Source organism: Stigmatopora nigra, chromosome 8 (assembly GCF_051989575.1).
Source record: "Stigmatopora nigra isolate UIUO_SnigA chromosome 8, RoL_Snig_1.1, whole genome shotgun sequence".
NCBI lineage: Eukaryota > Metazoa > Chordata > Actinopteri > Syngnathiformes > Syngnathidae > Stigmatopora > Stigmatopora nigra.
The window spans coordinates 2,005,360-2,018,773 of record NC_135515.1 but is presented as its reverse complement, the minus strand read 5'-3'; the positions used below and the strand labels follow the sequence as shown (position 1 = coordinate 2,018,773).

The 13,414-nt window shown below is 38.4% G+C and overlaps 1 protein-coding gene across 1 annotated transcript; it reads left to right on the top strand.

Moving 5' to 3' along the window:
* Positions 1-5,327: 5,327 nt before the first annotated feature.
* slc1a5 (solute carrier family 1 member 5) lies at positions 5,328-13,372 on the top strand. The gene is made up of 8 exons (XM_077721933.1): positions 5,328-5,973; positions 7,914-7,956; positions 8,030-8,098; positions 8,882-9,048; positions 9,196-9,429; positions 9,829-10,023; positions 10,695-10,829; positions 11,485-13,372. Exons 1-8 carry the CDS (start codon positions 5,447-5,449, stop codon positions 11,696-11,698), a joined length of 1,584 nt encoding a protein of 527 aa, XP_077578059.1. The 5' UTR covers positions 5,328-5,446; the 3' UTR covers positions 11,699-13,372.
* Positions 13,373-13,414: the final 42 nt, after the last annotated feature.

Sequence of the window (13,414 nt, the reverse complement as noted above, 5' to 3'; positions counted from 1 at the left end):
TTGTCGTCAAGAAGTTGGCTTTTCTTAAGGTTGGTCCTTTCAAGATGGGCATTATCAATCCAACAATTGCGCAAGACTTGGAACAGGTTGTGTTACTTGCATTGTTTTTTTTTTGCGCTTAGAATTGTCATTGTACGTCCATAGAATCATGATCTGGTTAGCATGCCTTTTGGTTGCTAAAATTAGGCGTGCTGTTATAAAAACATGACCTTGTTTTCAGTCAAAAAATGATATACATACGTATATAACATTCCTTGCTGGATGGATTTTTTTATTTTGGAATTAGAAAAAGAAATGTCAACATTTTGAGGATTTTTTTTCTCCAAAAAAAATGTTGGTAAAATGAATTTTTGGGTGACCCTGATAGCTAATTAAAGATGATAGTTGGATTTTTTTCTTCTGTCAGCAGGTTTTGATTCGTTAGAATTATCATCCGGAAGATACTAAATTTAAAAATTGATAATTTCACTTTGACAGAGTTCCTCTTCCTTTTTCTCTAAAATCCTTGCTTTTCTCCATAAACTGCAGCCTGGTGTCTTGTTGTTCGTAGTTTTGCCTCGCAATTCCGATTCTAGGTTCGATCCTCTAGTTTGTGTATTCTTTTTTTATAGAATGTGAATACTGTTAGTTACTTGCTCCTTGCACATATATACATTGCAATACCCATTTTTATCTTGGATATCAATACAATGTGCATTTGCTCATAGTTTTGTGACAATTTGAATGATTTTCTCAATATTCTTGCAGTATTTTTGGGGGAAAAAAGGACAAGCATGTCAGCTTTACTGAACTGTGATGATGATTAACAACGCATGGCGAGGCAGGCGTTTCGGATCAGTGTGTGTGTGTGTTTCTGTGTGTGTACATGTGTGTATTCAGACAGTTCTCACGCAACACCTATCCCACGGTTGCATCGGACTCGGGGGTCAGGCTTAGATAGTCTGACCCCTCTGTCTGACCAGGGGCCCCCCTTCCCTGGATGCCATCGTAACCCCCCGAAAATCCCTGCTGGATTATTTCAGGTTTTGTTGTAAACTTATGAGAAAGGCATTGTTAGACAATCTTATTTGGCACAAATGGGGCAAAAACAGGTAGTACACATTCACCTCTAGAGCCAGCCCTTGTTAATGTGTTGGATTTTTTTCCTACAAAATCTTGCAGTGGAGGAAGGGGTTTTGTGTTGGAAGATTTTGTAGACTAAGGTGACATCTACGTATTTAAAAGTATTGTTCCAGTTTAGCCTTTTGTGTTTTTTAAATATCTGACAGTGTTGGTGTGGATTTGCCTTTCTGTCCAATACTTTCAAAGATGGATTATGAATGCTATCAATTGGTTTTAGTGGGTTTTTTTGCAGTAAGTCATGTGTGATATGATCATTGTGTCAAAATATCATTTTGTTGACTCTGGTGTTCGTTTTTTTTCAGCAAAATGATATTTTCTGGGTATTGGATTGGCACATACTCCAAATCAGGCAACCTGGTTGGTATGGTGTCCTTTCAGTTCCCTTTTTCTTGGTTTGGTTAAGTTCTTGGAAAGGACTTTCATTTTGTATCATTTTCTAAGTAAGCACTTATTATCATTTTCGGAGAGATTTTCTAAGTAATCTGCATTGGCCAGCAATTCTGACTTCAAGCAATCCCATTGTTTATAGGCTTGTATGGCTAATAATTTAATTCATTCATTTTCTGAACCACTTTATCCCCATAAAGGTTGCAGGGGTGCTGGAGCCAATCCAGCTGCCTTTGGGCAAGGTATACGAGCCAATCGTGGAGACAAACAACCAATTACTCGTCGCTAGGGGCAATTTAGCATCCAATTAGGTGGAGTAGTGACCTGGATTTGAACCCAGGACCCCAGAACTGTGAGGCCGACTCGCAAACCACTCAACCACCGGACTGCCTGGGTAATAATCTGCTTCTCGAAATGTGTTCATGCTCCCCAGTTCACATTCTTTCATCTAATTATAACTTTTTTTCCCCTTCGCATGGTGTCATAGTCAGTTTTAGAGTTTGACAAGAGTTTTTTCAATGTCGGAACTACATTTTTGGGGGAATTTGGCGACGAGGTACATGCGACATCTGTTTCTCCCTTAGTGCTTTTTTTTGTTCTGTTCGTTCGTCTTCTCCCAAATGGAGGGTCAGTGAGTTTCCAAAAGAGTCGCTCTTGTTGAAAAAACATGTCGTGGAAAAGGAGGCGTGGCAAGAAGGGTGTGCACTCCTCGGCGAATCGGCGTCGAGGAGCCTCGCGGTTGTGTAATTGCTCAATGCGGCCTACGGGCGAGTGTGTTTGGCCTGTGTTTTGGGTCTTAAGAGGACAGGTAGCGTGTCCTTATTGTTGTTGAACTTATTTTGGTGAGTTAGCTTAACATGTCATTCCAATTCAGTTGGATTTAATTATTCCAAAATGAAGAATTGTTTGGATACAATTTATAAATCACTTACCAGATGAAATTATTATGATGTTGGCTAATTGTCTCAAGGAAAGTCATTTTTTAAGTAAAACATGGCCATTTGATGGGAAAGCAAGTTTTCATTAAGTCAACCTTTACGGATTCAGAGCGGTGTATTGTTGGGGTACACAATTTCCTTTGGTATTATGTGCAAGCTTCATAGAATTAGTGGAAGGGATCCATTTTTAATAACCCCGGCAGTTAGAAAATGGCAAATTTCCAGCCTTGTATTTTTTTTAGATTAGATAACTTTATTCCATGTCGCAGTAGCAAGATGGTGAGAATACAGACACAAGAAAATACATTTATACATATATACATACATATACATACATGCATATATACATATCTATCTATCTATATATATATATATATATATATATATATATATATATATATATATATATATATATATATATATATATATATATATATATATATATATATATATATATATATATATATATATATATATATATATATATATATATATATATATATATATATATATATATATATATATATATATATATACACTAATATACACATATACACATATTTATACATATACATACACAGTATTTGTGTAATATCCCCAATATTTTCTTCCATTTCTTCTGTCAGGCTTGGACAAATGATTGCTAGGTACTGGTGTCATGTGACAGGGTGTGTTTGGACCAGCCCGTATTAAGATAACAGTGTGGTACTCCGGTTAGTTGTATTGCTATGCAAACAAAGTGGGGTGTTTGTGGATAGGTAAGCCATTGTCTGGGTGACCTGAACAGCATTTTCTAAGCAAAGACATTTGCTCAGGCCCAATTATTGTGCACGAGAAACAGACTTAAGTTGCAACTTCAACTTGGCATGCTCATTTATAATATGTTACTAATAAGTGTGGAACACTGAGTGGGTCTTGGAGCAAAAAAGGAACCAAGAGAAGGCTTGTGAAAAGCAACAGCTGGCAAACACATGGCACACTTTAAGTTCTTTGTACATAGTGTTTGTTTATTGGGATGGACATGTAGAATAGACCTAGTGTGCTAAAGGATAGCTTTCCAAATATATATCTCTGAATAAGTAGAAATGTCAAATGGTGAATTTGTGGGGTTCCACTGTCATTTCTGTGTTGTTGTGCTTTAGTGTTTAAGTATTTGGTGATTGACGTATTGCAGTATGATGCAACAGATCATTTTAATGATAGTATTTTGCTAGTTTTCAGTGTTGAAAAGTTATGTTTATTAGTACAATAATTCACTTATAATTCACTTATGGCACAGGTGTCAAAGTGGCGGCCCGGGGGCCAAATCTGGCCCGCCGCATCATTTTGTGTGGCCCGGGAAAGTTAATCATGTGTTGACTTTCTGTTTAGGATCAAATTAAAATGAAGAGTATATATGTATATTAAATTTCCTGATTTTCCCCCTTTTAAATCAATAATTGTCATTTTTCTATCATTTTTTTCAGTTTTTAGTTCAAAAATCATTTTGTAAAATCTAAAAATATATAAAAAACAGCTAAAGTAAACATTGTTTTAGATCTATAAAAAAACTGAATTTATTTAAAAAAAAGTTGTTAATACACTTTATTGGTTGTTAGCATTTTTTAAACTAAGCTATAAAATAGCCCTAAACTTGACCAGATAATTTGCGCAATTATTTCCTGCTATCCCTCCCAGTTTGAATGGATTGGCTGTCTTCTGCCAGCAATTCCAGTGTTGTCCAAAGTCCCCGCTCCACTAATTTCTTTGCTCGACCGCCAACCTAAACCGAAAAAAAAATGAATAGGTCCTTTTCAAAGGTAACTATATCAAAATACTAAAGCGCACAGACTGATAAGGCAAAGAAAGGGAGCCATTGATTTCCGTGGCCATCGGTTGGTCAAAAATGATGAACCTCCGGATTCCTGCATTGGCACGGTGATGCCGCTTCATCATGAATAAGCACATTCCTCCCTTTTTAAGAATCAGCCTTTGTAGAATACGCCTTTTTGGCAGCGTCCACGACGTATTTGGACGGCAAAGATAATAAGCGGTCGCCAAGGGCATTTATTGACTGCGCAATGATCGCATTACATGGGAAGAGTGATCCTCAGGAGACAACAAAACTTGCTGTAGCGCGCATTTTTTGATTGTCACGGGTCATTTTACTTTTTCTGGGTAGGCCTGGTGCATAATTCATTACGACAAAAAAAATGTAGTCAAAGTAGTGCTAATTGAATGAGCATTTTGTTCAGTTGCATTTTTTTTACGTTCTTTCGAGTGTAAACATAGCTTTAGTCATTAAGTATCTATGTTCTATTCCAGGGTTTATTTCACCTACTTATTTTTTGACATAAAATTCAGTACAATTCAAATGTTTTTTGTACATATTTAAAGATGTAATTAGAAATCAACGCTCATGTATTTCTGAGGTATTGTGTGAATCAAAAGCACTTTTTTAGGGTCAATCTCATAAGGAAAATATTTATTAATTTATCCAGTCATGGTTGTTTTCTTACTGCAATACTGTTAATTTACTGACATCTACTGGTGAAAAGGAGCATAGTATATATTGTGCGCATATAAGCCGTACCCTTTTTGAGTTACAAATACGGCTTATATGCCAGAAAATACGGTAAATATTAATTTCATCCGTGTTAACAAAACCTGCTTTTCCAGTCATTTTTTGACCATTTAGTGTGTTTTTTTTACTGTATAATAACAAAATGGATATGTTATTTCATTAGAATGTCTTAAAGCCCTAAATTAATTCTCTACTCATCATTTTTAGAAGAAAAAAAATACTACTACGAGGAATCCTGATAAAGAGGCGGGGCATCACACTGTAAGCCACGCCCCATCCAACGACGTACTGATCTCGTCTCAAGTACAAATTGCCAAAGCTACTTACTATGAAAGTCGTTACTAGAGCGCTATTGAGCTTCCCACGAACACTAAGGATACCAAGTACGACTTCCTAAACAACTTTTCTAGGTTCAAACTTTTTATTTTTGGGAGCCATGGACGATAAATTTGAGGACGAGAACAACCTGAAAGGCGGAAGAGAACAGCTGAGCAACGGCATGTCCTCCTCCTCCGGCGTCGCCTCGCCGGAGCCGATCTCCGGGCGCCTGAAACGAATCGTCATGTCGAACCTCCTGGTAATCCTAACCGTAGCCGGCGTCCTCATCGGGGTATTCATCGGCCTCGGCGTGCGTAATGTGGAACTCAGCCGCACCCAAATGATCTACATCGGTTTCCCTGGCGAGATACTCATTCGACTGCTTAAGATGATCATTATCCCCCTGGTAGTGTGTAGCCTGGTCTCTGGGGCTGCCAGTATCGACCCCAAATCCCTGGGCAAGTTAGGCGGCTGGGCTATGCTCTTTTTCCTGGTGACTACCTTGATCGCTTCGGCTATTGGGGTTGTGATGGCTTTCATCATCAGACCAGGCTCGGTTACCATGAGTAAACCTCAAATTGCCGGTTTGGACGACGCTGTACCCGAAGCCAAAGAAGTCATCGACTCCTTTTTAGACTTGATTAGGTGAGTAATATATTCAATTGATTAAATGTACTTTGATTTGTTTACTTAAATGTCAAGTGTTCCTTTTTAAATCTTTACTTTAGGCTTTTAACCGGCACGACACGTTGCGTTTGACTAGACACGCGACATAGTTGGCCTGGAATGGATCCTGTAAAGTTGCATCAGCTCACATGTCTCCAGGCTAAATTCATACTCTTGTCTCAAATGGGCACTTATATCCACCCCCACAGTAATAGTGTGTAATGTGTCCCCCTACTTTTGAGGGAATTATAACTATAAGTCAAAATTTGTGCCAGTCCATTTTGTCACTTACTTAAACCAAGCCTCCATCTCCATCCCATTAGATCAAAAGTAGGGGACCTATGGCTAGGGAGCCACATGTGGCTCTTTCAATGGGTACATTTGGCTCTTTGCTAACTTATGAGGTTAAGAATTGAATATACTACATCTAGAGCGGCTTTAATCTTAATTTTTGTGTGCATTAGACTCTTCTGGAATGCCTACTCATTGATTAGCAAGTGCATAAGTATTTTGTCAAATGTATTCAGTTTTTTTCCCACTTTAAAAGTGATGAAATTGCTAAAAAAATACTTTTATAAATGTTTTTTTATACTTTTAAATATAGAATAATAGAAATAGAATTAGAAAATATGAATTGTTTAGCTCATGAAAGAGGTTCCCGACCCCTGCATTAGACTGAATAGAAAAAGTACCATTTCAGTATCTTGGGAGTCAAACTCATTGGAAGATAAGTCAATAATTTGGCTCTGTTGCCCTTCTAAAACTTTCATTTGCATAAATGCAATGTTTAATACGTACGGTGGTGGCTCTACTTACAAATGTCGTTCCAGACTTGCTTTTGTGACTTGGAATATGAGTATTTTACTGGTAATATATTTAGAATTTGTCCTAAGATGCCCGATACTACCACCAAAACACATAAAAAATGATAAAAGTATACAAATTTTGGATGAAATGGATGTAAAACTCATTTGTGCATGTGTAGTTAAGGTAAACGTTTGGCAGCTGAGTAAACACCGACATTTAACGTTAAATTATCTTACATTTGGAAAATCATCTGCATTATGCACAACAAAGGAAAAACTCCAGAAAAAACGTTTTGTACATCCGTGATAAACAAAGGACCAAGGGTGCTGAAAACGTGCCAATCAAAGGAAAATTGCTTTGTGATGAAATGTTTGTGAACAAAGGAACAGAGCCATCGGTGATGTAAGTTTGAGAGTTAAATAAACACCCTTCTATAATATTAAAGCCATAGACAACAACTAGTTTAAATACTCTATAATTGCTTTGAATTTTTCCTATACAAAACACGCCTTGAAAAGTAGAACTTTATGATGAATCCTGATGGATTTCTGGCCCTTTTTTCGCTAATCCAGTTGCCGAGCACAGTAGTAGTTAACATAACATTAGAGCATTGGAGTAGGGGGGTGAATGCCATGAATAATAAAGGGGGGGGGGGCATTCATGCTGAGCCATTATGACAACAGAACACGTGTCTCTTATTATTGTGAGTCCTCTCAGTTGGTGTTCGGCTGTCTTGACAAGAACTCGTGAGGAAGCATGCGTGAAAAACCAAAACAAAAAAGCGCCCTGGTGTACTTGCTCTGTTTATATTTTGCATGTATCACTACGGCACCCCCTGAAAACACACACCAGACGTAAATGTGTTGACATTTCCCAGCTATTGTTTGTTCTCTTTTTGTCTGAAGTCTCGACTATAGATGGATTATTAACTGTCAAAACATAACCTGATTGGGTAAAAAGTTGGGGGGGGGAGGTCACAAAACAAACGTAGTTCTTTCGTAGTTTGGATAGTCAGATGCTTGACTCGTGAGTTTGTACAAGTACAAAAAGGAATTTGATTGGAGTTTCATGAGGAATGCCATGTGTTTACAATTTGCTTTTTTTCTTCACAGAAACATATTTCCTTCCAATTTGATGTCTGCTGCATTTCAGTCGGTAAGTACCCCCCGTCTTGCACCTTCATAAAAATTAACAATTTCCCTGACTTGTTTAATTGCCTACTTTGCAGTATGCCACGAGCTACAAGCTGGTGACCCCAAATATCACAAATGGAGTCCGCAATTACACGGTGGAGAAGGTACGTCAAGGAGTTGCCCAATTGCGGCCATTTTTAACATTTTGTTTTGGTATCGGATTGGATAAGTTTATTCATCCCGTATTAGGGAAATTTCGTTGTCACAGTAGCAAGAGGGTGAGAACACAGTCACAGCAAAATACTTTGTAGACATAAATATATAGATCATAAGGTAATGAATACATGGTTAAATATATAAATAAGTAACCTTGTTCCTGAAATATATTTACATGTACTTGTGTATTTATATGCACATATACACATATACATAGAAGCACTTATATACATAGAAGCACATGTATACATATACGCACATATATAAGCACACATATACATATATACACATATAAGCACATGTATACATATACGCACATATATAAGCACATATATACATATATACACAAATAAGCACATATATACATATGTACACATATAAGCACATACATACATATACACACATAAGCACATATATACATATGTACACATATAAGCACATACATACATATACACACATAAGCACATATATACATATACACATATATAAGCACATATATACATACATATATACACATATAAGCACATATATACACATATATACACATATATCAGCACATATATACATGTATACACATATATCACCACATATATACATGTATACACATGTATATAGATATTTATAGGCACATATATACATGAATACATACATTGATGCACATGCATGTATACGGCATCGCGACTGCTTTTTAGCGTGTGATTTCAACATTTTTTTGTTGTGTGTGAATGTAGGTGCCTATTGGAACTGACCAGGATGGTATGAATATTCTGGGCCTGGTGGTCTTTGCCATTGTCTTTGGTGTGGCTTTGAGAAAGTTGGGGGAGGAAGGCGAAATCTTGATTAAGTTTTTCAACTCATTCAATGAAGCCACCATGGTGTTGGTCTCGTGGATCATGTGGTAAGGTCACGTTACATTTCATATCTTTTTTCCATTCCTTTGAATAGCTCTAATTGCTGACTTCCTTTTTTTGAATTTGTGAGAAAATCCCTATTTACAGTACAAAACATTTTACTTGACTTGAAAATGTTTCTCTTGTCTCTTCAGGTACGCCCCTTTTGGTATCATGTTCCTCGTTGCTGGCAAAATTGTAGAAATGGAAGATGTGGGCACGCTTTTTGCCAGCTTGGGCAAATATATAGCGTGCTGCATTGTGGGTCATGCCATCCACGGCTTGATCGTCTTGCCCGCCATTTACTTCGTCATCACCAGGAAGAATCCTTACACTTTCCTGTGGGGAATATTCACCGCTCTAGCTACCGCCTTTGGAACGGCTTCCAGGTAATAAACTTTGGCCTGTGTAGTAAGAGGCGTGTGTCCATTTTGGCGAAAATTGGAACTGTTGAACTGGAAATAGTAATACACGAATATTCCGTAGTTTGGGATGACAGTCATTACCAAAATGAGCATGTAGTATTAAAAAGATACTGCTAGCAATGTTTTTTTCAGAAAATTACATGGATTATTAATGAAAATGAGTAGGCGGGTTTAAGCCCAAACCAAAACGTGAGTCATGGTTTTGCTGTTTGTCTTTATTTCTTGGAAACAATTCATTTTTTGGAAAAAACGGACACTATTCAAAATGCATTAGCTTTATTTTTTGTGGCTGACAAAATGTGAAAAAGCCTTTCCCTCTCTACAAAATGTGTTTACGACTTTTGTCCGGTCCTCCCTCATTAGCTCCGCCACGTTGCCCCTGATGATGAAGTGCGTGGAAGAAAATAACGGCATCTCCAAGCAAATCAGTCGCTTCATCCTCCCCATCGGCGCCACCGTCAACATGGACGGCGCCGCCTGCTTTCAGTGCGTGGCTGCTGTTTTTATCGCGCAGCTGAACAGCTATTCCCTCAACTTCATCCAAATCATCACCATCCTGTAAGCCATCATGTTTTTATTTCATGAAGGAACAATAGCTATTTATCAAGATATAAGTGTAAAAGTACTCGGACGTTTGGTCGCCCCGGACGTTTGGTCACTGGGACGTTTGGTCACTGGGACGTTTGGTCGCCCGGACGTTTGGTCGCCCCGGACGTTTGGTCGCCCCGGACGTTTGGTCGCCCCGGACGTTTGGTCGCCCCGGACGTTTGGTCGCCCCGGACGTTTGGTCGCCCCGGACGTTTGGTCGCCCCGGACGTTTGGTCGCCCCGGACGTTTGGTCGCCCCGGACGTTTGGTCGCCCCGGACGTTTGGTCGCCCCGGACGTTTGGTCGCCCCGGACGTTTGGTCGCCCCGGACGTTTGGTCGCCCCGGACGTTTGGTCGCCCCGGACGTTTGGTCGCCCCGGACGTTTGGTCGCCCCGGACGTTTGGTCGCCCCGGACGTTTGGTCGCGCCCCGGACGTTTGGTCGACCGGACGTTTTTAGTCTCTTTGGCAGGTTGATTTGAAAAAACAAACAAAAAAAACACTAGATTAGATAACTTTATTCACCCTGTATTCAGGAAATGTAATTGTCTCAGTGGCAAGAGGGTGAGAATACAGACACAGATGAAATGCATCAATCACGTTGGAATTTTTTGTTCAACTTGTCCGCATTCCGTCCCACCAGAGTGACCGCCACAGCCTCGAGTGTGGGTGCGGCAGGAATACCCGCCGGCGGAGTGTTGACCCTCGCGATCATCCTGGAGGCCGTCAGTTTGCCCACCAATGACATTTCCCTCATCCTGGCCGTCGACTGGCTCGTGTGAGTACGATTCGTAGCAATGTGTCTGTTAGCTGTTTGTAGCAATTCTTCACAGTGTTGACCACAGGCTGTTTTATAACACCGTCACAATGAAGCTAGTTAGACTCACTCATGCCTAAACTTGAATGTAAAGAATAACCTGACTTACCAGTTCTCAAATTGCAAGCCTTTACTTTGATTTTTTTTCTTTTTGACTAGTGGGTAAAAATTCAGAACGGTATGTAAGTAGCAAACTCAACTCGCTTGACTAGGCCACTCATGATTTACTCCCTCGGGCCGCACAAAATGATGGGGCGGGCCAAATTCGGCCCACGGGCCTCCACTTTGACACCAGTGCTCTAAATTTCCCAACCCTAGCTGTGATCTAGACTCCATGTGTCCTGTGATTGGCTGGCCACTAATTCAAGGTGTCTCCCACCTGGCTCTCCAACACCCCCCGTGACCCTTATGGGTACAAAAAGTACAAAAAAATGAATGAATGAAAAATAAGGGCAAAAAAATGGCTAACCTTTTGAGCTTGTCATTGACTGGCTTATTCCAAAGTTAATAATAAATCAAAAAGTGACTACAATTCAACAGCTAGACCTTTGCAACCCATTCTTTCAAATTCTCACCTGTTGCTGTTAATAATTTTCCCTCATTTTGTTTTTTTTAGTGACCGCACATGCACCGTGATCAACGTAGAGGGCGACGCCTTCGGAGCAGGCCTCTTGCAGTTTTTCGTCGACCGCAACACCAAAAAATCAGAAGGGGCGGAGCTTGGTGAGGTCATACCCTCCATTCCGTCTCCCGAACATTCTCCCCTCATGGGCGGAAAAGGCAGCGACAAGAACCAAAAATACAAACACGATAAGGAATCCGTCATGTAAAAAAAAAAAATGGACGCTCGGCCTCTCTATTCTTTGGACTTTTTCTCCCTGTCTCTCTCTCGCTTTTAAAGGTTTGCCGAGCGAGGATCTTCTTCTTCTTCTTCACAAAAACTGGGTAACGCCATTTTTTAGCAGCCATATTGTGGCATTTAAATAAGCCAAGAATTATCGGAATGTAAGAAGACCAACTATTTCTGACAAGGTATGTCCCAAATAATACTCCTTTCCCATTGGAACCCCTGTTACAATTAGCATATCTTTTTATTGTCGCGTCACTGTGCCAGTTTAGCTAAAAAAACAAAAAAACGAGGATACGTTTAAATACTTTTCAGGGTGACTTATTTCGGGGATTTTATGTGTCTATTTTCTTTCTTGACTGTGAAGCAGCTCCATTTTTAGCCATGTGAACAGTCCACTAGGTATTTATGGGCTGCATTTTTTAATACTCATGTTCTACCATCAAACAGAAATAGATCAAATTAACTGTTTTTTTTAAATACTGTGTTTTTACGACTATAAGGCGCACTTAATAGTCTGAAATTTTCTTCAAAATAGACCTTATTACCCAGTGCGCCTTATATATCGAAAAAAATTAAAATGTGTAATTGAAGGTGCGCCTTTAAATGCAATGCGCCTTATAGTCTTAAAAATATGGTAACTAAATGATTTATATTGGTAATGCTGGTTATATTTTCCATTTGGCACTGCTAATTTTTGGAATACCAATTCCTTAAATGACCATTTTTCACCTTGCTAATTTTATAAAAATAATTTAAGTACTTTTTAGCCGAATGAACAATCGAGTAATAATCAGGAAAATGAAAAGTTATAAATGCAGAAATGTTGCATGATTTTAAATGGCGCTTTCGTCTATCCTTTTGCCAAGCTGCTGTTTTTTCATTTTATTTATTTTCCGGGCGGGATTTTTAAAACTCTTTAAAACTGAACCTCTTAAATCCATGGTTACAAATGTTTGACACTTAGCAGGTCAAGCTAATCCTAAAATTTGTAAAAAATGCCGTTAAATGGACATTTTGACTGGAATTTGTACTGTTTTTAATCGAATGGGAACATTTTCAGCTTTGAATCATTTTCAGGCTGCCGTTAAAGTTCCCTTTTCACTTTTTTTTTTGCTAAAATCGGAATTGTTTTGACGCTGAAAAACCCAAACTGAACAAATGGATGTCCAGGTTACTTAATCCAATTTTTTAAAATATATTTAGGGTGAAGTGAAGGAACAATCATTAGCAATGACTCATTTATGACTGAGTAAATCATAATATTAACTCCGTTATTAAAAATACCAAATAAAACTCAATACTCAGGTATATCTCAACTTATAGAAGTTTTTTTTCCTCTAAAACCAAAGATTTTACTGAATTAGCAAGACTTTAAAAAACATTTTTGGGAGAATTTTATGTGTATGTTTGACTGTTTTTTTTTTTAACTTTGTATGAGCCGTTATTCTACTTTTATGTTGTTGCTACAATTTGGGAAATCATTGCACAGTAAAAATACACATTTGATTATTGTCTTGAAGTGTATTTTTATAAAATGCATCCGTTATTTCTTTTCCATTGACTTGTGTTGTTTTTAGCCCTTTTTTTTGCCTTAAATTGGTAAAAATGTCGCACTGTCATAAACGCAAACCAAATAAAAAGCCACACGTCTTAAGTAAGTCTTAAGTGGCGTATTTTATATTTAATTCTTTCAAAA

Coding starts and splice junctions, on each gene's coding strand:
- slc1a5 (XM_077721933.1), top strand. CDS start 5,447: ATGGACGATAAATTTGAGGACGAGAACAACCTGAAAGGCGGAAGAGAA. Junction 7,957..8,029: donor TGTCTGCTGCATTTCAGTCG/GTAAGTACCCCC, acceptor CCTACTTTGCAG/TATGCCACGAGCTACAAGCT. Junction 9,049..9,195: donor TTGGTCTCGTGGATCATGTG/GTAAGGTCACGT, acceptor TTGTCTCTTCAG/GTACGCCCCTTTTGGTATCA.